The 24259-nt window shown below is 45.9% G+C and overlaps 1 protein-coding gene and 1 long non-coding RNA gene across 3 annotated transcripts in view; one reads left to right on the forward strand and one right to left on the reverse strand.

The window, feature by feature from the left end:
* The window catches only part of LOC142891207 (uncharacterized), a 132376-nt gene that overhangs the window by 17256 nt on the left and 90861 nt on the right, over positions 1-24259 (reverse strand). The window lies entirely within an intron of this gene.
* Positions 18141-24259, forward strand: part of rrp1 (ribosomal RNA processing 1) — a 7888-nt gene continuing 1769 nt past the window's right edge. Inside the window, exons 1-13 of one of the 2 annotated variants that reach the window (XM_076030420.1) lie at positions 18141-18349; positions 18861-18943; positions 19483-19540; positions 19647-19732; positions 20335-20396; positions 20496-20625; positions 21565-21629; positions 21732-21973; positions 22524-22678; positions 22882-22979; positions 23124-23143; positions 23322-23465; positions 23572-24259. The exon at positions 23572-24259 is cut by the window's right edge and continues 196 nt beyond it. In XM_076030420.1, the coding sequence (XP_075886535.1) occupies positions 18229-18349; positions 18861-18943; positions 19483-19540; positions 19647-19732; positions 20335-20396; positions 20496-20625; positions 21565-21629; positions 21732-21973; positions 22524-22678; positions 22882-22979; positions 23124-23143; positions 23322-23465; positions 23572-24259 (1952 nt within the window). In that variant the 5' untranslated portion in view covers positions 18141-18228. The remainder of the gene's footprint in view (positions 18350-18860; positions 18944-19482; positions 19541-19646; positions 19733-20334; positions 20397-20495; positions 20626-21564; positions 21630-21731; positions 21974-22523; positions 22679-22881; positions 22980-23123; positions 23144-23321; positions 23466-23571) is intronic. The other variant, XM_076030422.1, reaches the window with a different exon arrangement.

Raw genomic sequence — 24259 nt, forward strand, 5'->3', positions numbered from 1 at the left:
CGCTTCCGGGAAACGAGTCGTCGCGCACATGATGGTCAGGATAAATTTATTACCTGCTTTGGTGCGAGGCAAGGGGCCGACACAGTCCACGATAACTCGTAAGGCTCACCCATAACTGGGATCGGGTACAGCAGGTAGCGGGACACCATTTCATTTGGCTTGCCACAGACTTGACAGACATGACAAGTTTTGCAGTGCTGTTTAACGTCACGCTTCAGTCCTGGCCAAAAGAAACAACGCAAAACACGGTCGTACGTCTTAGTGACGCCAAGATGACCCGCAAACGGATCATCGTGTGCAAGACGAAGAACCTCATCGCGGAAGGGAAGAACCCATACGTGTGATCACCTGTCGGTGGGGAGAAGAGGGGAAAAAGGATTAAATTAATATATACGTGCGACCTGGACGCCTCCGGTGGTCGCGGCGTGCGCCCGACCAAATGGCGAGTTGCGTTCAGGAACGGAAGAGCTAGAGAGAGAGAGCCCGCCCTGCTCTTGCTCCTTTTATAGTCTCCCCCTCCGTCCTGAGCACTAATTGCACGCTGGTGCTCACTGGGATTGGGGAGGAGCAAACAGGGGAGGAGTGGTCGGGTTGCACGTAACAATGTGATTGTCCGTTAATTGATTGTGACCCATTTGCAAGTTTGTTTCTTTTTGTGTATGTATACTTATGTTTAACTTTTTGTTTTGTTTTTTTAGTCTAGGTTAGCTTTATGTACATTTCCTCCCCGTAACTTGTTTTTCTTTTGTCCTTCAGCGGCTAATGGCCGACAGCCGCAGACTGGTGTACGCAGGTGGTGGTGTCCCTTTTTCCTGGCTTGCTGTGCTGTCACCACCTCAGTTTGATAGTTCACCTGAAGTGTGCTGTTCACGAGTGAGTGGGGTGACTCTTCTGGGCTTCCTTCTCATCCTCCCTGGTCAGTCGTACTGGTGAGGTCTCAGCCCTGAACGGACCTCATTTTCCCCCTGTTTGAAGTTATTTTTTTTCTTGTTATGTTGAATTATTCCCCTGGTTCATCTTCCCCCGTTACTTTGAGCTATTCCCCCTGTTTGAGTAATTTTTCCCATTATTTTTAGTTATTCCCCCGATTTGAAGCGATCTTCTCCCCGTTACTTTGAATTATTCCCCCTGTCGTGAGTAATTTTCTCCCCGTTACTTTGCGTTACTCCCCCGGTTTGAAGTTGTTTCCTTCCCGTTACTTTGATTTATCCCCCCTGTTTGAAGTTATTTTCTCCGTTACTTTGATTTATTCCCCCCTGTTTTGAGTAAATTTTCCCCCATTACATTGAATTATTCTCCCTTTTTTGAGTAATTTTCCCCCACTACTTTGAATCAACCCCCCTGTCTTGAGTACTTCTTCTTTATTTTGAATAGGTCACTTACTTTCTTCTGCGTTTTTTTGAATAGTCTTCCCTTGGTCCACTATTGTATATTTTATTGTGAAATGTATTTGAGTTCTGTAATAAAGATTTTTTTTTTTTGTATGGAGTCACGTCTCTAAGCTTTGTTGGTAAACAAACTTGTGTGCCTCCCTTTTTTTTTGTTATTAATCTAGCAGGGGTTAACTCAATTCTCCAGGTGCAATTCCTGGGATGGCGTATTCGGATTTGATCTTCTGGTTGCCACAATGACCAAAACTTATTACAGCACAATTTGTGGAAAAGGTCTTTACATATTTCTTAATACACCAACCCGGGAAACGAAATCACTCAGTGAGAAGGAGGAAGCAAACTGCCATGCCTTTCCGGGAAAACATGGTCTGAGAACAGCAGAAGTCCCTCACCTGAAACATTGCGGCGCAATGATACCCGCCCACTTTTGGTTCCACTCCCTTTTTCTTTCCCACCCCCAAATTTAACATTGTACTGAAATTACCAAATAATAAAATTTATAATAATTTAGATTGTCTTAAATCCCACTAGTCTAAACACTGTCCTGAACCAGAAACAGACAAATTGTGGTTATTAACTTTACAATCAGTGTGTATCACACATACAATGAATTTGTTCATTATATTTTCAATGTAAGGAAACAATGAAAATATGGATATTTAGGGGGTTCAGATATGCATTTTAAAATTCTTGTGTATTTCTTTTAGGGTCTGGAACAATCAGATTGTTTGAGGGGGAATAGGATCACCTTGTTCCTTCGGTTTCTTAAGTCTTAAATGATAGCAACCTTTTCTTGGTAGCTGCTCGAATAATTGGCCATTCATTTCTCCACAATGGTCCATGTTTGACTGGTCTAAGCCAAGCGATTACACATGTTTTGGGTGGTGGAATGCCTGAAATGGCTTCTTTTGAGATTGCAGACTGCTGCGATACAGATATCAGGGAGGCAGTTGCACTGGTACTAACTTCTAATCATGAACTTGCACATTTAACATCAAACAAATCTCTGTTTGCTGAGGTTAAACTTTTTTTGTGACAGTTGGAAGAGTCAACTGAGCTGACCGAGGAGCAGAAGAGGTCCATAAAGACCTTGGCAATTGGATGGGATCTTCCAGGAGTCACACAAGAAAACAGGAGATGGCTGACAGAAAAGATCATTTTCCATGCTGTGAATAAGATTGTTCTCCCCTCTCATTTATTGATTTCTCATTCCTATTATTGAGCAATTTTCAGCTACAAGGTTTTCAAGATATTGTATTATATCCTTACCGATACTTGTTACAGAATCCATCCATCCTTTTTCTATACCCGCTTCTTCCCTAGCTCAGGGTCATGGGGGTCTGCTGGAGCCTCTCCCAGCTGTCTTAGGGCAAAGGCAGGGTGACACCCTGGACAAGTCGCCAATTCACCACAGGGCCAACGAGACAAACAACCATTCACACTCACATGCACACCTACAGGCAATTTAGCGCAGGGGTCGGGAACCTATGGCTCGCCTGCCAGATGTGGCTCTTTTGAGGCGGCATCTGGCTCACAGACCTAGAGGAGGTGCTCTTGCGCCTTGACGTCATTTTTTGTTCGCTGCACTTGAGCACAGATGCGGGTTCGCGGTTGTCAATTGTTAGGGTTATAAAAAAAATCCTTTAATAAAAGAAATGCATTAATCAAACACCTTAATGTAACATTAAGTCATGCAGCAGATCTGAAACAGATCAATAACAGGGTGTCTGCAGGCAAGACAGGCAAATGTCCATAAGTCCAGGTAGTGATCAATAAAGATAAGGCAGAGCCAGTGGTCACTCAAACAGACGGCACTGTTCTTTGAGTACTGAGTTGAGTGGTCATTCAAACAGGGCACTGTTCTCTAAGGGCGTGTTTTCATTGCCTCGCCTTGCCTCGCTACGGTAAGTTTGTAGGGTGTTTGCACTGGCCGCTAGACGGTTGTAGGGGGTGCTGTTTTGGTACCTCAATCGCTGAGGGGCCAAGCGAGACGAAGCGAGTTTAGTGGCGACGTATCGACGAGCAGGGCACTGATTGGCTCAGTGTTCTCGTCGGAGCGGACATCGACGCCAACTCCTACTTCGCAGCGCTCCGTGTCAGGTACATTTGACTGTTGTAAGAATACATTTATATGTGTAGGGGTGCAACGGTTTCATATTTTGGTGTACGATTATAGTCTGAGAAAAAAAACACGATTTTACGGTTTTACGATTATTATTATAGACATAAAAAAATCACATCAGCATTCTTTGAAAATATGTTTTATTGCTTTTTTCCCACATTGTCTAACAGTTGCTGCACACAAATAAGTTTTTTAAAAAAAAGTCTATATCTCTGGAATAAAATAAAGCTACCTCGTTGATTTAAACATTCATGGCAGCACTCACTGTATTTATTTTTGAACAGAACGGACTCAAAGGCTGCGGGAGAAACTATGATGAGTATATTTTTCTACATTTCTTAATTGAGAACTTGAAAAACAAAGATCTGTTTGGCTAGTGTCAAAAAACCAGTGCTGTTCGTAAATCAGATCGGGTACCTCTCCAGGCCATGCCAGTGATTACCACCCCATTTAAGCGGATTGCAATGGATATCATCGGGCCCCTGGAAAAGAGCTCTGCAGGTTATCATTACATTTTGGTGGTATGCGACTATGCCACCCGTTTCCCTGAAGCTTTTCCTCTGCGGTCAATTACTACACCAAAACTCATCAGTGCCCTTGTCCAGCTTTTCTCCCGTGCAGGCATTCCAGAGGAAATCCTGACTGATCAAGGTACCAACTTTACTTCCTGCCTGATGAAACAGCTACATAGGGAGTTGGGCATAACTGCTATTAGGACGTCTCCCTACCACCCAGAGACGGACGGCCTGGTGGAAAGGTTCAATCAAACCCTGAAGAGGATGCTGCGGAAGTTTGTGTCGGATACAGGCAAGGATTGGGATAAGTGGTTGCCCTTTTTACTCTTTGCCTACAGGGAAGTGCCTCAAGCATCCACCGGGTTCTCCCCTTTTGAACTACTCTATGGTTGGCCAGTCCAGGCGCCTCTGGATTTGCTGCAACAGAAATGGGAGGATACGGGAGCAAAGAAGGCGTCGGAAGGTCAAGGTGTTGTACACTATGTCCTCCAGATGAGGGAGCGGTTGGACTGGTACCGGGAGGAGGCCCGTCTCAATCTTCTGGAAGCCCAGAAAACCCAAAAGCGGTGGTACGACCAGAAGGCACAGCAACGCGGGTTTGAACCGGGGCAAAAGGTCTTGCTGCTCCTACCCTCATCATCCAGCAAGCTACTTGCAAAGTGGCAGGGTCCTTTTGTGGTAATGAAGAAAATGGCCCTACAACATATGAGGTTTTTCATCCAGAGAAGGGGAAACAAAAGCAAACCTACCACGCAAACCTTTTGAAAGCCTGGGAGGAGAGAAGGAGCCTTTCTCCCAACACTTCCCTGCTGGCCCATCAGGTGGTTGAGGAGGATGACTCTGAAGGTGTCGTGGAAGACTGGAATCAGCCAGCCAAGGTGGACCTCTCCCACCTTGAGGGTAAGAAGCCAGTTGACCTGCAAATCATATTTGACACATTTCCCCAGTTGCTTCCCCAGCAACCAGGCCTGACAGACGTGGGGCAGCATGTCATCCGACTTAAACCAGGTCAAGTTCCAGTACGACAGGCGAGTACCTGAACGGTTGGTGGAGGCATTGAAGGAGGAGATCCGTGTGATGTTGGCACTCGGGGTCATTGAACCTTCTAAGAGTGAGTGGAGTAGCCCTATGGTCATTGTGCCGAAGAAAGACGGGTCCCTTCGAGTCTGTATTGATTTCAGGAAATTGAATGCAATATCATTTTTTGATGCATATCCCATGCCCCGAATCGAGGACCTGCTAGAGAAGATTGGGCGTGCCAACTATATTACCACTTTGGATCTCTGCAAGGGGTATTGGCAGGTCCCCCTTGAGAGCCAGTCCCGGCCCCTCACAGCTTTCAGGACCCCCCTTGGCCTCTACCAGTTTACGGTGATGCCATTTGGTCTACATGGTGCCCCAGCCACGTTCCAGAGGCTTATGGACAGAATTCTACAAGGCTGTGAGGACTGCAGTGCTGCCTATTTGGATGATGTGGTGGTGTTAAGCCAGAACTGTGAAGAACATCTGGACCACCTAAATCGAGTGCTGGGTGCCATCAACGCCGCGGGCCTGACGCTCAACCTGCAGAAATGTGACTGGGCCAAACAGGAAACCCGTTACCTGGGGTATCAGTTGGGAAGAGGTGAAGTCCGGCCACAGGTGGACAAAGTTGAGGCCATTCTAAAAACCCCTAGGCCCCAAACCAAGTCACAAGTCCGGTCATTCCTTGGCCTAGTTGGTTGGTACCGAAGATTCATTCCTCACTTCTCCACACTGGCAGCCCCATTAACCGATCTCACCTGCAAGTCAGCTCGTAATCCTGTGGAGTGGGATGAGGAGTGTGAAAGAGCTTTCCGGGGCTGAAAGGAGAGATTATGTTCTTCCCCTGTGTTACAGAGCCCGGATTTGTATCAGGAAGTCGCTTCCTGGTACAGGTGGATGCCTCCGGTGTGGGCATCGGTGCAGTACTGGCACAAGGAGAACCAGGTGAGGAGCATCCAGTACTTTACCTCAACAGGAAACTTCTGCCTCAGGAAACTCGATATTCCACGATCAAGAAGGAGTGTCTAGCGATCAAGTGGGCATTGGACAGCCTTAGATATTACCTTCTCGGGAGGGAGTTTAACCTACAAACCGATCATAGAGCTCTGACCTGGATCCAGTCAATGCAGGACCGGAATGCCAGGGTGACGAGGTGGTACCTAGAGCTGCAACCTTTCAAGTTCTGCGTACGGCATAAGGCAGGCAAGGAGAATATAACAGCGGACTTCCTATCAAGATTACCAAACATCGCCGCTGTCGGAGAGGAGGGAGGTAATGTGACGAAGGCCCGTCACTGAGGACAGACAGTGTCAGGAACTCAGCACACACACACACTCAGCACACATTCATTGTTCCCTCTGTCTCTGCGGTGAGTGCACGCATCACAGTTTCTCCACATTCAACAGTTTATACCACTCATACTTTTTTGTACATTCTGTAGCTGTTTGCTGAGGGTCCAGTTAACTGCTGTCTCTCTCCTCTCCGGTCACTAGGTCTGAACAAGAGCTGCTCTGTAGCAGCGCTGTTTATAGTAGGCAGGAAGTAGCCATCTGCACAGGTGTGCTAATAAGTGGAAGATACCACGTCCAATCATTGTCCAATTAACTGTGTGGTGGGTTAATTCTGGGGTTTATTTTCAGGAGGAGGAAGTAGCTTCCATCTGCATGTTTTGAATGTGAGAGCTATGAATAGAGCCTCTGTTTTTCTTTAATACTCTTTAATTTGTCATTTTGTTGTTGACCTCTTTCTTGTGGGTGGGTCCAGAAGGAGGGGCTTGGCAGATAAAAGCCACTGGCCCACCGGAGTTTGGAGAGAGAGGCTGCAGACTAGAGCAGGCGCGCACCTCCGCGGCCGCTTCTCGCCGAGCAGCGATTGTTTCGGCGTCTGGTCCATTTTGTGCGCGAGCAACAGGCGAAACAGCCAGAGGACAATGAACAATTATCGAGCGCTGATGGAACGTGATCGAAAACCTTCGCATCAGTGCTTGATATACGCCGCGACTGGCGCGATATCATGATTTGGGGCTATAGATAGCCAAGTGGCTTCCTTTAAGGTGCCACTTCAGATTGGTTGTGTTTGTAGCGCTTCTTATCCCCTTTCACAATAAAGGACAACGCTCCCAAGTTCTAGTAACTGTTAGTGTAGTAGTAAATGTGTTATGAAAAATGTTACGACTGTACAAAACCCCTTAATGATAGACCAACACACTTAAGTATAAAAAATGACACACACTGTATTATAGAAAAAACAAGCAAATAAAGACAATACAGCAAAATATGTAACCTTGAAGATAAAAAAATAAACAGTTGTGAAACAGTTGTGTTTTCAGTCACACACAAACAGAAATAATACACTCATCAGTCAGTTGTTACTTAAATTACCTAAGCCGGCATAAACTACAAATAAAAATAAATAAAGGAAATAACCCCCCGTTGCAGGCCTGTTCGAAAGGATACTGATTGCTGAATGGCAACCTCTTCGCTCCCCCTCGGAGCCCGGATGGCACGTTCGGTGGTGTTGACGGTCAAAAAAAACGTCGATCCTAGCTAGCGGCCAGGCTAGCCTCTCCTCTGGAATTGTGTCTCTCGCTCACCCCAACAGCAGTTTGGTGACGGCGTCCTCTGTTGGGCGTCACTGGCACACACACGTGTTCGGAGGTACGGAGCTCCTTGGCACGGCAGACTCGCTAGTCCAGCAGTCAGGTGACCGTCCTCAGTCCAGGCACGTCGAGCTGCGTTTGCTCGATACTCAGACCGACCAAGTAGCGCCGCACCGCTCAGGCAAAAAAAACACTTACACTGGCGAGTTGCCAGTAAGGGTCCTTGTGCCTAAAAACAGTACCTAGGGGTATTGTGCTGACACCTTATTAAACTGTTTTCAGCTTCACTTCCACCTCTTTTCTTCTCTTTAGTCTCCAGTCTCGCTCGCCCGTTCACTCACTCGCCTCCTCACTTCTCGCACACCTCGTACTTCTTAGGTGTTCCCACTCTCTCAGCCAATCACACAACAGTATCCCACAACCACAATATAACCCCACAATCCAGATGAGCATTTTCCCTCACATTACACTTAGTTTTCTTTTTTACGTCCAACAATATTCCAAATTAAATCACAAAATAAACATTATAATAAAACAATAAACAAAGACCCTTTTTATAACACTTTTTCAACCATTGAATTATTATTGAAATATCGCTATTTAACCACCGGGTTACATGTTTTTGCCACCAAGTTTGTGGCCGCACCGGCTAACACCGCCTTCTCCCTCTATTGATACGATACATTCTGTTTTCCTCTCGGCAGGAATATATCTGAAGTGAGTCCATAAATCTGGTCTCCTTTTCCGACCACCAAGCAAACGCATCTTGGCTGGAGCAGAGGCCATGGTCCATCAAGCACTCGCTGTAGGTTCACTTTGTGAGCGGCTGTGGAGGGACACAAAGTAAACCAAAGTGCATGTATGAAATGGAAATGAAACTGTATGGAGAGAGCTGCATTGTGCCTGTTCTTGTGGTATCCGGCCAGCGGGACGATTTGATCATAGGCACAAATGTCATCAGATTCCTCATGCACCAATTGAAGATAACCAGTGATTATTGGCGTCTTGTCTCCAGTGGAAATCTTCTCCCAGAGTGTGAACGGTTTCTTGACCTCATGGCAAATTCATCTCGGTGGAGAGGCGAGGAGCTTCCAGATATGATTGGTACCGTCAAGCTCCAGCAGTCAGTCAACCTGTTAGCGAGGCAAGAACATCTGGTGTGGGGTAAGTTGCCAAAGAACACCCCCATGTCACCAGGCAGCACGGTGATCGTCAAACCCACCTCATCAAAGTCTATGCCTCGTAACATCATGGTCGGCCGTGTCATCACTCCTTTGTGGGGTGATGGATGGATTCCCATGAAAATTACTAACGTGTCAAACAAGCCCATCACTTTAAAGAGAAACAGCAAGCTAGCAGACGTGTCAACCTGTTTAGCCGTGGAAGACTTTGAGGTTTTCCAAGGTGTCAACCAACCTGAAAAGACCAATTAGGAGGAAAAGAATGAAAACATCAAGCCCGCAGGTCTCAAGGAGCGATTACAACAGCTTGGGCTTGCTGACATAGACATTGAACAGTGCCATGCTGATCAAGCGGGGAAAGAGAGACTAGTCAATCTGATCGAAGAGTATGATGACATCTTTTCTAAACATGCACTGGATTGTGGTGAGTCAAAAGGTTTTCATCATCGCATCCGACTCACTGACGAGAGACCGTTTCGCCTCCCTTATCGCCGAGTCCCACCAGCCCATTACGAGAAACTGCGACAGGTTCTGTCTGAAATGGAGGAACAGGAGTTAATAAGGAAGTCAGTCAGTGACTATGCTTCTCCCCTCGTGCTTGTGTGGAAAAAGGACGGCAGTTTGAGGCTCTGCACAGACTTCAGGTGGCTTAATGCCAGGACCCTCAAAGATGCACACCCCTTGCCACATCAGTCAGACTGTCTAGCTGCCCTGGGTGGGAGCACCTACTTCAGCACAATGGACTTGATGTCCGGATTTTATAACATCCCGATGGCTGAGGAGGACAGGAGGTACACTGCATTCACAACTCCAATGGGATTATATAAATATAATCGGATGCCACAAGGTTTATGCAATAGCCCTGCCTCATTTATGCGTATGATGCTCAGCATATTTGGTGATCTCAATTTTAGCAGTCTGTTATGTTATCTTGACGATCTGCTTGTGTTTGCTGCAACCGAAGAGGAGGCTTTGAGGAGGTTAAAGGTTGTTTTCCAGCGTCTTCGACTCCATAACCTGAAACTCAGCCCCAAGAAATGCCACTTAATGAGATCTTCAGTCAAGTTTTTGGGCCACATTATAAATGGTGAAGCAGTTGCTGTGGACCCGGCAAAAGTTGAAGTCATATCTAAAATGTCAAAAGCAGATCTCATGGATGATGATGGCTGCACACCAGCAGTAAAGAGGATCAAATCCTTTCTGGGAATGATATTTTATTACCAACATTTTATTCCCAACTGCTCTTCAGAAGCCAAACCATTGTTTGCTCTTACTGCTGGACAAAAGAGACGTGGAAAAGTTAGGAAGAACTCCAATGCTGGTTCTTACAGAAAACTTAAACCCTCTGATTGGACAGAGGAGTGTGATGCAGCCCTGTCTAAACTGAAAGATGCTCTGTTAAACTGTGTTATCCTCTCTCACCCAGATTTCTCTCAGCCTCTGATTCTGTCTATTGACGACTCATTAGACGGACTTGGAGCTGTTTTGTCCCAAATACCAGTTGGTCAAGTAAAGGCTCGCCCCATTGCTTTTGCCAGTAAAACCTTGAGCAATTCCCAGAAGAAATACCCAGCACACCGGCTCAAGTTTTTAGCCTTAAAGTGGAGCGTATGCGAGAAGTTTAATCATTGGTTAAGAGGTCATTCTTTCACAGTATGGACTGACAACAATCCTCTTACCTATATTATGACAAAGCCCAAGCTCGATGCATGTGAGCAGCGCTGGGTATCCAAACTCGCCCCTTACACATTCAACCTGAAACACATACCTGGCTCCAAGAACATAGTAGCTGACGCCCTCAGCAGAGATCCTTTTGCGAAAACAGTCAGTCAAAGGCTCATCACAGAGCAGTACAGCCATCTTCTTGCTGAAGCTGAGAGTGTTTGTCACGACGGTATTCAAGACACCTTCCAGCTGAAGGTCCAGTGTCAGGTAAAGAAATCAGCTTGCGGCAGTTCGCAACCCCAATCTGCCCCCCGTGGGTATCACTGTGACGCTGCGGCTGTTAAGGCTCTTCTGGATGCCCAGGATCACTGGGACACTGCTGCCGGGGCAAGAGCCGTGGAGTTAAGCAGCGTTTTTTTGGGCCGAAAATGGAGTCCGATGTAAAGGATCACGTCAGGTGCTGTCAAAGGTGCATTCTAGCCAAAACACCAGACCCTTCTGCTCGAGCCCCGCTTGAGAGTATCAGAACATCGGTTCCAATGGAGCTGGTATGTTTAGACTTCTGGAGTGCAGAGGACAGTAAACAGCGTTCGGTGGACGTGCTCGTTGTAACAGACCACTTTACTAAGCTAGCCCATGCCTTCCCTTGCATAAATCAGACAGCTAAACAAGTTGCAAAAAAACTGTGGGATCACGTCTTTTGTGTATATGGGTTCCCTGAGCGCGTCCATTCTGATCAGAGGGCCAACTTCGAAAGTGAGCTCATCGCAGAATTGGTCAAACTGTCCGGAGTCTCAAAGTCACACACTACGGCGTATCATCCAATGGGGAATGGAGGGACTGAGAGATTTAATCGAACTCTTAGAAACATGCTGCGACCTCTTCCCCTCAAAGAGAAGCAAAGATGGCCACAACAGATACAGACATTGACATTCGCATATAACGCAACTGTGCATGAAACCACAGGGTATGCACCATTTCAGCTTATGTTTGGTCGGGTCCCACGGCTGCCCGTGGATGTGATGTTTAAGCAGGTTCTGCAGGATCCAGTGGTCGTCGATTATTCAAGCTATGTGAAAACGCTCATGTCGCATCTTCATGAAGCAGCCAGAATTGGCCATAAACATTCAGTGAAAGAACAAGACAAGCAAGCAAAAGGCTACAACCGGAAACAAAAAGGCACTCACCTCAACATAGGAGACAGGGTGCTCATTGCCAATAGAGGTGAAAGAGGAAAGAAAAAGCTGGCTGGTAAATGGAATGCGACAGTCTACACGGTCAGAGACAGAAACTTGCGGACTCACACATACAAGCTGGAAGATAATAAAGGTGATGCAAAGATAGTACACCGCAACCTGGTACTGGACATCAGTTTCCTGCCAGTGGAGGCAGCTGGAGTGGAGTTATGTGATGTTGGGTCAGAGGAAGGGTCGAGCGTAACTGACTCTCTGCACTATTGGGAAGAGGCAGACACGGAGGATGGAGCCAGTACATGGATAATGGGTGGTTCAGAGGACACTCAGAGCCAGGGTGCCTCAGAGCTCAGCGAAGAGGAGTTGGCTGAAGATCCTATCCAGTGCTCCTCAAATGACTAGTTACCGTTAGCAGATGCAGGGAGTTGCACTAACTCACAGTCACAACTAGCATGTCCAGTTCATGACACGATTACTCAGGTGCCCCTCGGAGACACAGGCCATAGTGCAGATGCAGGGCAAGTTGTCAAGACACAAGTTTGTAGAGTGACAAAAAAAGTGAATCGACTAATTGAGTCCATGGTTCAAAGGCCTTTTGGTTTTAGAGATTTTGCTAGTTCCGTTAGTGAGAGGTCTCAGTCTCTCCTCACACTGTTTTGAGGGGTTGAACATGAGTTTGTTTTTTTTGTATGGTTGTGCCTGTAATTTGAATGAAAATGTATTTGGCTGATGTAATTTCCATGCAGTGTTTGATGCGCAGTATGCTTTGCGTGTTTGAATGTAGTGGGATGTGTGTATGGTGTAAAAGGCATCATACTATCTAAGAGAGGCTAAGGTTTGATCACCCTTATGTCTTTTCTGAACCTGTGCAATGGGTAGCTCACAATGCTGGTGGTGACACTGAGGTTTTACAGTCAATCCCAGGAGAAACTTCAGAGTGTGGTTGGATGTCATGTATGTTACAATAAACAGGTCTGTACTCAGGTATGATTGTGATTTTGGTGAAATCTAGGAGGGGAGGATGTAACCGATGTGTTAGTTGTTTTGATTTCATAAAAAGCTCTTATTGTTTATTTTGTTCATACATAAGAATTTTGTTTCTTTGTTTTGGGGGAGCTATTATTTTGTAAAATTAATTTCATTGCTTTAATTTATTTTATTGACCCTTGACGCAGTAGCGGCGTCATTTCCGGTGCACTTCGCGGCTTCGCCTCTCTTTAGCTTTAGCATTGCTGGGGAGAGGTAAGAAATTAGTTGTGGTCACAGTACTGAGACCGTTTTTATTGTATTATTTTACAAGCTTTTCTGTTAAATGTGTATGTTGTAGAGACGGTCGGTGGAGACGTGCTGTGCCAAACTCATTTTGTGTTTTATTATTTTCTATGAACAGGTATGTAGGCTCCCTTTTGTTCGATTTGTTGAAAATTGTGCTCGTCTGCTTTCTTTAGCTTTAGCATTGCTGGGGAGGGAGACGGTCGGTGGAGACGTGCTGTGCCGAACTCATTTTGTGTTTTATTATTTTCTATGAACAGAAAATAAATCCCACCCGCCAAATGACCTGCATGCGTCTGCGCCTCATTATACCCACCAAAGACACAACGCAAAGTCAGTAGCGAAGGCAGTGTTAAGCCAGACCGGCTACACATGCGACCGGACGTGATGCATGGTAAATATAGGAAATAGACCGGATGCAATGCATGGTTACCATGACACCAGCAAACAACACTTATTAAAAGGCAAAACTTTTGTCAGTGTTTTTTCCATTTGTTTTTTTACAATGATAAAAGGGAAAAGTCAATGAAAAAATATACATTTATATTTCTATTTAGTTATTTATTTATTTATTCGTTCCCATTTAAGTTTATTTATTTATTCATTTATTTTTAATTTTGGCACCCCTGTGATTCCATATTACAGGAGTAACAAAAAAACAAAAAATAGCTTCTTCACAATAAATGTGAACTGAACCACCTTCAACTGAACCGCCAACGTCAGGAGGAAGAGGGCAGGGGAAGTCAGTCCAAGTTTTCTTGCTTTGTGTCAGAAGGTTCAGCAGGTTCATTACTGAAGATTGGACAGAGGCCTTTGGACCGGTCACCCTTCAGAGACACCCTGGAGACTTTGATCTCCTTCTCTGTCCCTGAACTATGTAACACAAACACGTCTGTGTTTAAACATCAGTCTTTCATAAATTGTTTGCTGAGGGATATTAATGACAAACTGCTGCTCAGATTAAGGACCTGGATCAGCCACAGTGATGCTGCTCTCTATTTCTATATCGTTTTTTAGGAAAAGTGAAGAGCTCAGAAGGAGTTGCTGACCAGTTAACCAGTCAACCAGCACTAGGATTAGATGTCCTGCATCAGTAAGACAAGTGATGAAACATTCTTTTCATGTTGGTGGTGAAGTGCTTTGACAAACAACATGTATGAAGGCAGTTTGTTTTTATTGTTAACATTAATGAAGAAAAAATAAGCTATAAATGTTTTTGACGGAAATTAGTGAAGTCAGGACTTCAGTTTTGTGTGTTTCATGACCAAGTTCAGTAAACAAACTTCAGAAAAAAACAGATAAAAGTCAGAAATGACCAAATAGAAGTTAACTATTAAATGTGTATATGACTGGATATAACTTTATGTGCAGAGACAGTAATCCAATTCTTTGTGTTCTGCCTGAGTCCCATTGAGGTCAAACCAGTCAGGGGTCATTTGGTCATTGTCACCATGAATGTGATTGTCTGGACCAGTCTGGCAGAAAGCTGCTTCATTCCTTACAGAATTCATACAGTAAATCAACTGTCAATACCTGATGACTATTGACTAAATGATTAGGTCAGAGTCAAGACGAAACTTCAGTCTACAACAACAATCTACTATTCAGAGGTCTCGTGAGTAAAATCACGTAATATTTCCTCTTCAAGCTGACATGCTAGTGGAGAGCTTCTCCTCATCCTGCTAGACTGAGGACTCAAATTATTAAACTGAGGGAAGAAAATACCTAAAATGAGTAAAATAGAACCTCGTCATTTAAATGTTGTTTTCTCACACAAAGCTGGGGGGGGGGGGGGGGGGAATGACAGGATGAACCATCAAGTGAAACAGAGGTGTTTTCGGCCTATTTTAAATATCAATATAATATTATATTCTTGTACCACTCAAAACAAAAACTTGGTGTTTTTATTTTAAAGGGGACCTATTATACTAATTTCCAGCCCTTTGTATTTGATTTCAGGCCCCTCCAGAGCAGCGACACACGATTACCCGCACTGAAAGCTTTGTAGATCTGCGTCTGTCGCTGCATCGCTTCCTCGTATTTCCTGCATCCCGCAAAAACGTTGTTTCACTTCACTCCACCGCCGGCCTCCTCCGTGTACGCCTCCCGCCCAGCCCACTATTGTTTTAGAACAAGCTTTATTGCAAGCAACATAAACTACTGAACGGCAGCGTACTGAGTCAATGCTACATAAAACAGGAAGTGCGTTCTTCACTGGACACATACAACCAGAGGTAGCATGATGGTAGAGCAGTGGCGCCATCTATTGGTAAAAGTACTGCTCGTTTACGACACTCCCACTTACTTTTACAATAGCATTAAGTCCCAAGAAATAATATGTCAGAGCCGTGCTCTTCTTTACAAGTAAAGTCAAGTAAAAAAAAAAAAAATGTAAACAACAACAAAAACTGTAAACTTGTTTTACATTGTTTTTCTGGAACTCTTTTTCACAGACATTTTTCTCAAAACAGTATTCCTTTTACATTGGTTACACTGGAACTCTTTTTCACATTTCTTCAGAAATTTCTTTGACCAGGCAGCGTTCCTCGTACACCTGTCATGCATTTTTAAATAGGGAAAAGTCTGATCTCTCCCCTGAGATATTCAAATCTAGGTCTAGCTAGTGGCTTGGTAAAGATATCCGCTTTCATGTCATTTGTTGGACAATATTGCAGTTCTATTTGTCCATTCTGCACACATTCACGGATGCAGTGGTAGCGAATGTCTATGTGTTTGGTCCTGGAGTGATTCACGGGATTCTTTGCGATTGCGATGGCTCCTTGGTTGTCCTCCAAGATCACTGTGGACACAGACTCCACTCCGAGATCACACAGAAGTCGTTTCAGCCAGATTCCTTCTGGAGCTGCTTGACTGAGTGTGACGTATTCAGCTTCTGCTGTTGAAAGTGCAACTGTTGCTTGTTTCTTGCTGAGCCAGCTCACCGCTCCTCCACTCAGTAGGAAGATGTTGCCTGTTGTTGACCGGCGATCATCCTGATCTCCAGCCCAGTCAGCGTCTGAGTATCTGATTAAAGCTTCAGAGTCTGACCTCTCGTGCTTCAGAGCAAGATTCACTGTCCCTTTCAAGTATCGAAGTATCCTCTTTACAGCAGTCACATGCAAAGCGTCCGGATTGGCGTTGAACTTTGGCACAGCACTCACAGCTTGAGCTATGTCTGGTCTTGTCGCCATTGCAGCATACAGCAGACTTCCAACCATTGACTGATAGGTATGTTGGTGCACTGGCTTACTGACACCATCACTCTTTCTCAGCTTGACGTTGGCATCTGCAGGAGTTGCTACAGGATTTGCATTATCCATTCCATATTTCCGAAGTATGGCTTCAATGTAACGCTTCTGCTGAAGAATGACACTGTTCTTTTCTTTATCATGGATCACAGAGAGGCCCTGGATGTAGGACAGCTCACCCATGTCTTTCATCTTGTAGCGCTCCTTGAGAGCCGCTTTGAGCTCGTTCATGCTCTCAGGTGACTCTGTAATCAGAATCAAATCATCCACATAAACCGTGAGTATATCAAGCTCTTGTCTTGATGTCATAAACACGCAGGGGTCTGACATGCTCTGTTTGAATCCAATCTCCATCATGAACTCTGTGAAAGCCTTGCTCCAACAGTGAGGAGACTGTTTCAGTCCATAGATTGATCTTTTCAGTTTGCATACCAGATGCTCCTGACCTGGTTTGATGTAGCCCTCTGGTTGCTCCATGTATATTTCCTCTTCCAGATGTCCATTGAGGAATGCAGTTACAACATCCATCTGGTGGACATGTAGATTTTTTTTGAACAGCAAAGGACAGTAATGTACGAATAGAGCTGAATCATACCACTGGTGAAAACATTTCATCATAGTCAGCACCATACAACTGTGAGTAGCCCTCGGCAACGAGTCTGCACTTGTATCATTCTACTCTTCCATCACTTTGATACTTGACTTTGAACACCCATCTTGAGGTCCCTGGACGTTTTAATAGGGCTTAGAATGATTTTGTTTCATACTGTTGACTTGCATCAAAACACTGTCCTAGCAGAGAAAATATGGACGCTGAAACGATCACTTGAGTCATGGAGTCGTTTATTATTAGACAAGAATATCTGCACAATTTAAGTCCATATAAAGCACAAAGCAGGAAGAGCTCTATACAACCCACGTTAACATGCTGGCAGCGTGAAAATCACTATAAGGAGCGAAATTTGCGAGTCAGAATCGCTGCCAGCGAACACAACACACAAGCAGAGCACAGAGTTAGCAGTGGTGGCTAACAGTTTATCAACACGAATTATTCATGCATTCATTCATTTTCTATACCCGCTTCTTCCTGAGCTCAGGGTCACGGGGCAACACAAATTAGTACGTTGCAAGTAGTCTTAAAACTAATGTTGCTTGAGGTCTCAATACAGTCACAGTCCTCATACATGTTTTCAAATATTGCCATGGCTGACTATTCTGTCATCGTCCACCGGCCGAGTCGAGCCGTCTCACTCCCGTTGCCCACCGGGCCGGTGTTCCATCGCATCCGCATTACGCTGAACAAACCTCGAACATTTTCTTTGTTCGTTCCATTCTGACGGTTGGGGTCCTTGGTGCTTTGGTAGTCGCTCAGTTTTTTTTGTTTTTTGTTTTTTTATCTTATTTTATTTTATTTTATTTAAAATTTCCCTCACACCAAAAAAAAACATTTTCTTGGAGCAGCGCACGGCAATATGCAGTAACTTCCGGGGTATTGACATCAACGCGATCCCAATGTTGAAAAAACTTGGTGAAACAGAGCATTCAGAACCATGGCCAACAACTTGCAGGGCTCATGTCCAAACGCATGAACCTCATTATTTGACGCTTTGACATCGCTTGACACTAGTATTCACCATTGTAACAGTATTTAGAGCTCACAAAAGTGGGAAAGCACCCTTTAACAATAAGTGCATAAAATTATAAAATAGATAAATTCTATATAAAGTTGAAATAATGAGTTTTAGTATATTGAATAAGATAATATAAACTGTCATCATCCGCTGAAAGTATATGTATGAAAGGAAAAAAAGTCGGAGGCTTCTCCGCGGAATGTGCGCACGCAACGCTGCTGCCCCATTGCGGCGAAACACGGAAGTCGAGTGGAACGCTGTCGTTGTCTCGCTCTCATGGCGTCATCAGAGCGCGTCACGCGGTGCAAACGTGGGTAAACGCGACGAGGCTGACAACCACCACAACCAGCTACTCCTGCCGCTGCCGTTCCACGTGAGTCGCGTGAGCATGGCGTTGCTCCAGGAAGCGGAGGTTCAGTTCGCCCAGCGGCTGGCCGCCAACGAGAGACCCGTGAGGACCAAGGCCATCAAGAAACTCAGGAAGTACATCAGTGCCCGCTCGCTCAAAGGTGAGCTGTAACCTGCGCTGTTAGCCCGTGGTTCTAAGCTAGCCGGAGCCAGCCAGCCAACTAGCTTAGCTCGCTGGGAGCCACAGGGGTGATGACGACGAGTTCTGGTTGTAACGGCCTTTTGGTGGGGTGGGTAGAGAAATAAGAAACGACAACAACAACTGGATCTGTACTGCTGGATGGCGTGCGTGAACTAGAACGCACGCGTGGAGTCAGGGAAGCTCTGCACGTGTGTGTGTGTGTGTGTGTGTGTGTGTGTGTGTGTGTGTGTGTGTGTGTGTGTGTGTGTGTGTGTGTGTGTGTGTGGAGACTCCACCACCTTCTATTAGGGTAACATTTCCTAAGAGTTAAGGATGGCTGTGGAAGCAGCGACACGAAAACTCATTGTGTGTGTGTGTGTGTGTGTGTGTGTGTGTGTGTGTGTGTGTGTGTGTTTGTTTATGCCATCGGCTTGCCTGTGTTGTGTGTTGCCTGCTGTTGTCTTACTATTGTGCCCCTCTCCTCTGCCCAGGTGCGTTCACCGCCGACGAGCTGCTCAAGCTGTGGAAGGGTCTCTTCTACTGCCTGTGGATGCAGGACAAGCCGCTGCTTCAGGTGAGGAGACACCTGGCAACTGGAAGGAGGAACAAACTCCTCAAGCAATTTTTTTTTTTTCCTCATGTTGTGTAGAAATGGAGTCCAGGGTGGAAGGTAAAGATGTGACAGAAATGGACAGAGTTTTGGACTTTCAAATCTTTTGCTGGTTTAGTTTTTTTTTTATTTTCTGAGATGGAGTTTCTTCCTATTGGAGGCCAGTTATTGGTTGAATTGGATCATGTGATCAGAGAAGGGACATTAATGACAAAGTGGCATTGGTTTTATGTTTATAAATGAAGAAAATCACACCAGCATCTTTTAGAAAAAAGAAGGCGGGGCTAAAAGTGATTGCCAGTGTACACTGTAAGGTACATCTAGAATATATATATAAATATAAATACATTGTCTCCAAAAGAGAAGTGGAGTATCTGCCTCCTTCTAAAACTGAAGCAGAAAACTGAAGACCGGACAGGAAAACCTGCTACACAACAGTTTGCAGGACTCCTGACCTGACTTTGTATCTCATGCAGTGTGTTGTTTTTTTTTTCCCCCACTAGGAGGAGCTGTCAAGGCAGATCTCCAGCCTGATCCACAGCTTCCAGAGCGTTGATGGACGTAAGTGTGTTTATTGATGTTCTCTGAGTGCGGCTGTTGTGTCCTTGACGAGCGCAGGCGACTCACGTGATGATGTTGTATGTGTGGTGTCTGTCTGTGTGTTCAGAGTTCCTCTACATGGAGAGCTTTCTGCAGACCATTAAGAGAGAGTGGACCGGCATCGACAGGCTGCGCATGGACAAGTTCTTCCAGGTGACCACCTGACCGTCTGGTCCAGGCATTCTAGTCCACCTAGTCTGGTCCTGAACCCTTGGCCCACCTGACATGGTCCAAACCTCTTGGTCCTCCTGGTCCACCTAGTCCAAACCTCACGGTCCACCTGGTCTAGATCTCCTGGTCCACCTGGTCCGGTCCACCTGGTCTAGACATTCTAGTCCACCTGGTCTGGTCCTGAACCCTTGGCCCACCTGACATGGTCCAAACCTCTTGGTCCTCCTGGTCCACCTAGTCCAAACTTCACGGTCCACCTGGTCTGGTCCACCTGGTCCGGTCCACTTGGTATAGACAGTCTAGTCCACCTGGTCTGGTCCTGAACCCTTGGCCCACCTGACATGGTCCAGACCTCTTGGTCCTCCTGGTCCACCTAGTCCAAACCTCACCGTCCACCTGGTCTAGATCTCCTGGTCCACCTGACCCGGTCTAGTCCACATGGTCTGGTCCTGAACCCTTGGCCCACCTGACATGGTAGAGACCTCTTGGTCCTCCTGGTCCACCTGGTCTAGACCTCACGGTCCAACAGCGCCACCTCTCTGTGTTGTCGATGCTCATTTGTGTTGTTTGTGTGTTTGCTCCAGCTGGTCCGCTTCATGTACCGGCAGACCTTCGAGATGCTCAAGAGGACCAACTGGGAGAGCAGGTGATGCCTTCATGGCCCTTCAGGTCACAATAGCACCGCCCACTCCCTCGCCCATGGCTGACGTTGTGTTGTTGTTGTTGTGTGTGTGTGTGGTCTCAGTGTTGTGTCCAGGTTCTTGGAGCTGCTGACGACGCAGCTGCTGCAGAGCAACAGCGACGCTCCCAGCGGGCTGCAGTTCCACATCCTGGACCTGTACATGGCCGAGCTGGCGGGCGTGGCCGCCGCACAGGTTAGACACACACACACACACACTCAGATTTGTTATCTTTATATTGCATATCATATTTACGCACGTGGAAAAAATTGTTGGTACCCTTTCTTAAAGAAAGAAAAACCCACAATGGTCACTGAAATAACTTGAAACTGACAAAAGTAGTAAAGGCAGACTGACTGATTACAAGTTTGAAGACACCTGTGATGCTAATTACAGGACAAACCTTGGTGTGTCCCTATGGTCAAATCATTTTCAACCTTTTCCAGGGGTACCATCATTATTCTCCAGGCCAGTTTTAATTTGTTTTTTTGTTTTTTTTTAAATGATTCTGTTGAACCACAACTCAAAAGCAATGTCTGATTTCCATTGGTTAATTTTCAGCATATTTTTATTTGTTGCTACTTTTGTCAGTTTTGAGTTATTTCAGTGACCATTGTGGGGGTTTCTTTCTTCAATGGAAGGGTACCAACAACGTGTGTATATGATATATATTTTTATATTATACCCTGTATTTTATTATATATTTCTGTTAAAAAAAAATTATAGAACTAATTATATTGTTTATTAGATTATACGGCAATCTTACTTTTGCATCATTATTATTATTATCTCTCTTACTATTATTTCATTGACGTCACTGTAATGAACTTACTTGATAGTATTTTTGTATCCTAATTGGTATAGTGTCATGCTTTGCATTCCACTGGTTGCAGCTAATATTTAGAATATTTAATATTTAAATATTTTATTATATTGTATAGTATTCCATAACACTTCAAACATCTTTATCTGTACTCGCCACTTTTGTGATCTTTTTAACTTTGTATTTTGCAAAACCTTTATTTAACTTGACACTTTCTTTATTCCTTTTAATGCACAGTCAGGTCAGGTTCATCCACACCAACGTTTCACCGCCTGACAAATAAAAATTAGTCTTTGTTTTGCGTCCTCCAGCTCACCGCCGACCAGAACTTGACCCTCATCGAGCCATTCTGTAAGACGGCAGCCAAAACCAAAGAGTAAGTCGGTGCGAGCCACGCTCCTCTCTCTCCCTCTCTTTCTCTGTCCCTCTCCCTTCCTCCCTCACCGCCTGTCTTCCCGCAATGTCATCGCCTCTGCAGCCGCGTCCTGTTCGGCGCCATCTGCAGCAGCATCTTCAGAACCATCATAGAACAGGCACCCTTCGCCATCCAAGACCTGTTGAAGGAGCTGAAAGAGGGCGGAGCCTCCGACTCGGACTCAGGACAGGCGTCCGAGGAGGAAGACGACGACGAAGAGGAGGAGGAGGACGAGGAGGACGAGGAGGGCGGCGGCGCACAGCAAGGACCACGGGTGGCGAGCAAAGCCACAAAGCAGCTCAATGGTGCGTCACCAACCTGAAGGTCATTGTTTCGGACCTTGTGTTGTAGGGCTGCAACGATTCGTCGACAAAAATACCGGATCGTGAAAATAGTCGACGATGAATTCCATTGTCGACGTGTTTCTCCAGTGGAGTGAGCCATCTCACTTCATTACAATCTCTGCTGAGACTCGCACGTGTGCAATGGTCTTCACTCTTTTTTCCAGAATCAAGCAGCCCTAGTGTACCTGTCAATTGGTTTGAGATAAGAAATCTTTATCATTATTATCATTATCATTATTATTATTATTATTATTTATTTATTTTTAACAATAATAATAATAATAATTTTTATTGTTTATAATAATTATCTGATTAGTCGGCTAATCGTTTCAATAGTCAGTGACTGGTCGACTATTAAAGTAGTCATTAGTTGCAGCCCTATTGTGTTGTCTTCTGTCCTTCTCACCTGGATCATCCCATAGCATCATGGCAGCAGCTACACTACACCTGAAGTGTCAGCAGGCAAAAACACGGCTGGCGGTGCCGCTGAGACTGACTCTGTGTCTCACAGGTGGCAAGCTGAGGGCAGGAGGCGGCGAGGAGGATGAAGATGGCGATGAAGATGACGAGGAGGATGAAGATGATGAAGAGCTCCAACACCTGGAGGACTTGGACTCGGAGGAGCTGGATGACGAAGACGGTGATGATGTGGGACCCGTCCTGCAGGTGAACCAAGTTTTTCATCTTTGATGCTGGTACATTTGAAGAAAGCTGCAGTTAGTCTGGTGTCCTGCAGGAGGCGCTAGCGGGACTTAATGAGATTCAGACAGGAAGTCAAATCTAAGTGTGTGTGTGTGTGTGTGTGTGTGTGTGTGTGTGTGTGTGTGTGTGTGTGTGTGTGTGTGTGTGTGTGTGTGTGTGTGTGTCAGTTCAACTACGCCTCTTTGGCCTCTAGGCTGCTGGATTTGGCGAGTCGCGCCAAAACACCGAGTCACAACCGGCAGAAGCTCTACAGTATCATCAAAGTGTGAGTTAGCGTTAGCTCGGCGTTAGCCTCCACGTTTGTTTTTTTTGTTTTGTTTTTTTTTTCTTAGCTTCATGATTCAGCCTCCAAAAACTTAAAATGATCCATTGTTCTTCTTCTGTGGCGGCGCCTCCTGCTGCATGACAGGCTGCGTGACCTCAGTGAAGGTAAGGCTGAACTCTTATAAAAGTACATATATATACATATATATGTGTGTGTGTGTGTGTGTGTGTGTGTGTGTGTGTGTGTGTGTGTGTGTGTGTGTGTGTGTGTGTGTGTGTGTGTGAAGAACATTCTTAGAAATTTAAAGGTAAACAACCTGCCCCTGACTCTCGATTTCCTCAGGCATCTTCCCCCGGGACGAGTGTGCGGAGGAGGTCTCCACCGACGAGGACGACGACATGTTCGCCAGCAGGAAAAGGATAAAGAGGAAGAGGAGGAACAAGGAGGCGGAGGAGATGGGGGCGCCGAGCTCTAAGAAGACTAAAGGTGTGTGTTGCGAGGACGTTAGCTCGCCGCTAGCTGTGACCTTACAGCTCCGGTCCCACCCAACTCCCCCAGCGCAGATAACCGACCTTTGTGTCTGTCGTCTCAGGAAAGAAAAAGGATTCTGACACCACCCAGAACAAGGACGCTGTGAAGGACAACGAGAAACCCGTGGAACAGACAGCGACTCCTGAGGAGAAGAAGAAGAAGAAGAAGAAGAAGAGGAGGAAGAAGAAGAAGCAGCCGCAGGAGGGAGGCGGGGCCGAGGCCTCTCAACAGGAAGTGGTTGTTGCATCAGACAAACAGACTGAAGCCCAGACTCAGAGCTCCGCCCCCTGCGTGAAGGTCACCCAGGTGGCGGAAGGTCAGTCAGAAGCTCTTCTCCCCACCGAGGCCGCCGTCATAGTTCCAGAAAGCAAGGCAGGAAACAAGAAGAAGAAGAATAAGAAGAAGAAGGAGGTGGGGGAGGAGGTGAAGTCAGAACCAGCCACAGACCAGCAATTGCTCAGCACTGCTGCGGTTCCTCCAGAAGACGGGAACCAAGAACCAGCCCCGAAGGAACAGGCCCCGCCCACAACAGCTGGAAAGAAGAAGAAGAAGAAGAAGAGCAAGACGAACCTGGAGGATGGAGAGGACGGAGCAGCAGCAGCAGGAGGCGGGCCTAAAGGCGATGAGACGCCCACTCAACCACTGGAGGTGGAGGAGAAGCAGGAGGACGCCGCCGCCGCTGCCACAACACCACCGAAGAAGAGGAATAAGAAGACCAAAACCAAGAAGAATCAGGTGGAAGAACAAAC

Source organism: Nelusetta ayraudi, unplaced genomic scaffold (genome assembly GCF_046127955.1).
Source record: "Nelusetta ayraudi isolate G7.1 ecotype Tasmania unplaced genomic scaffold, CSIRO-AGI_Nayr_v1 ptg000028l, whole genome shotgun sequence".
Lineage (NCBI taxonomy): Eukaryota > Metazoa > Chordata > Actinopteri > Tetraodontiformes > Monacanthidae > Nelusetta > Nelusetta ayraudi.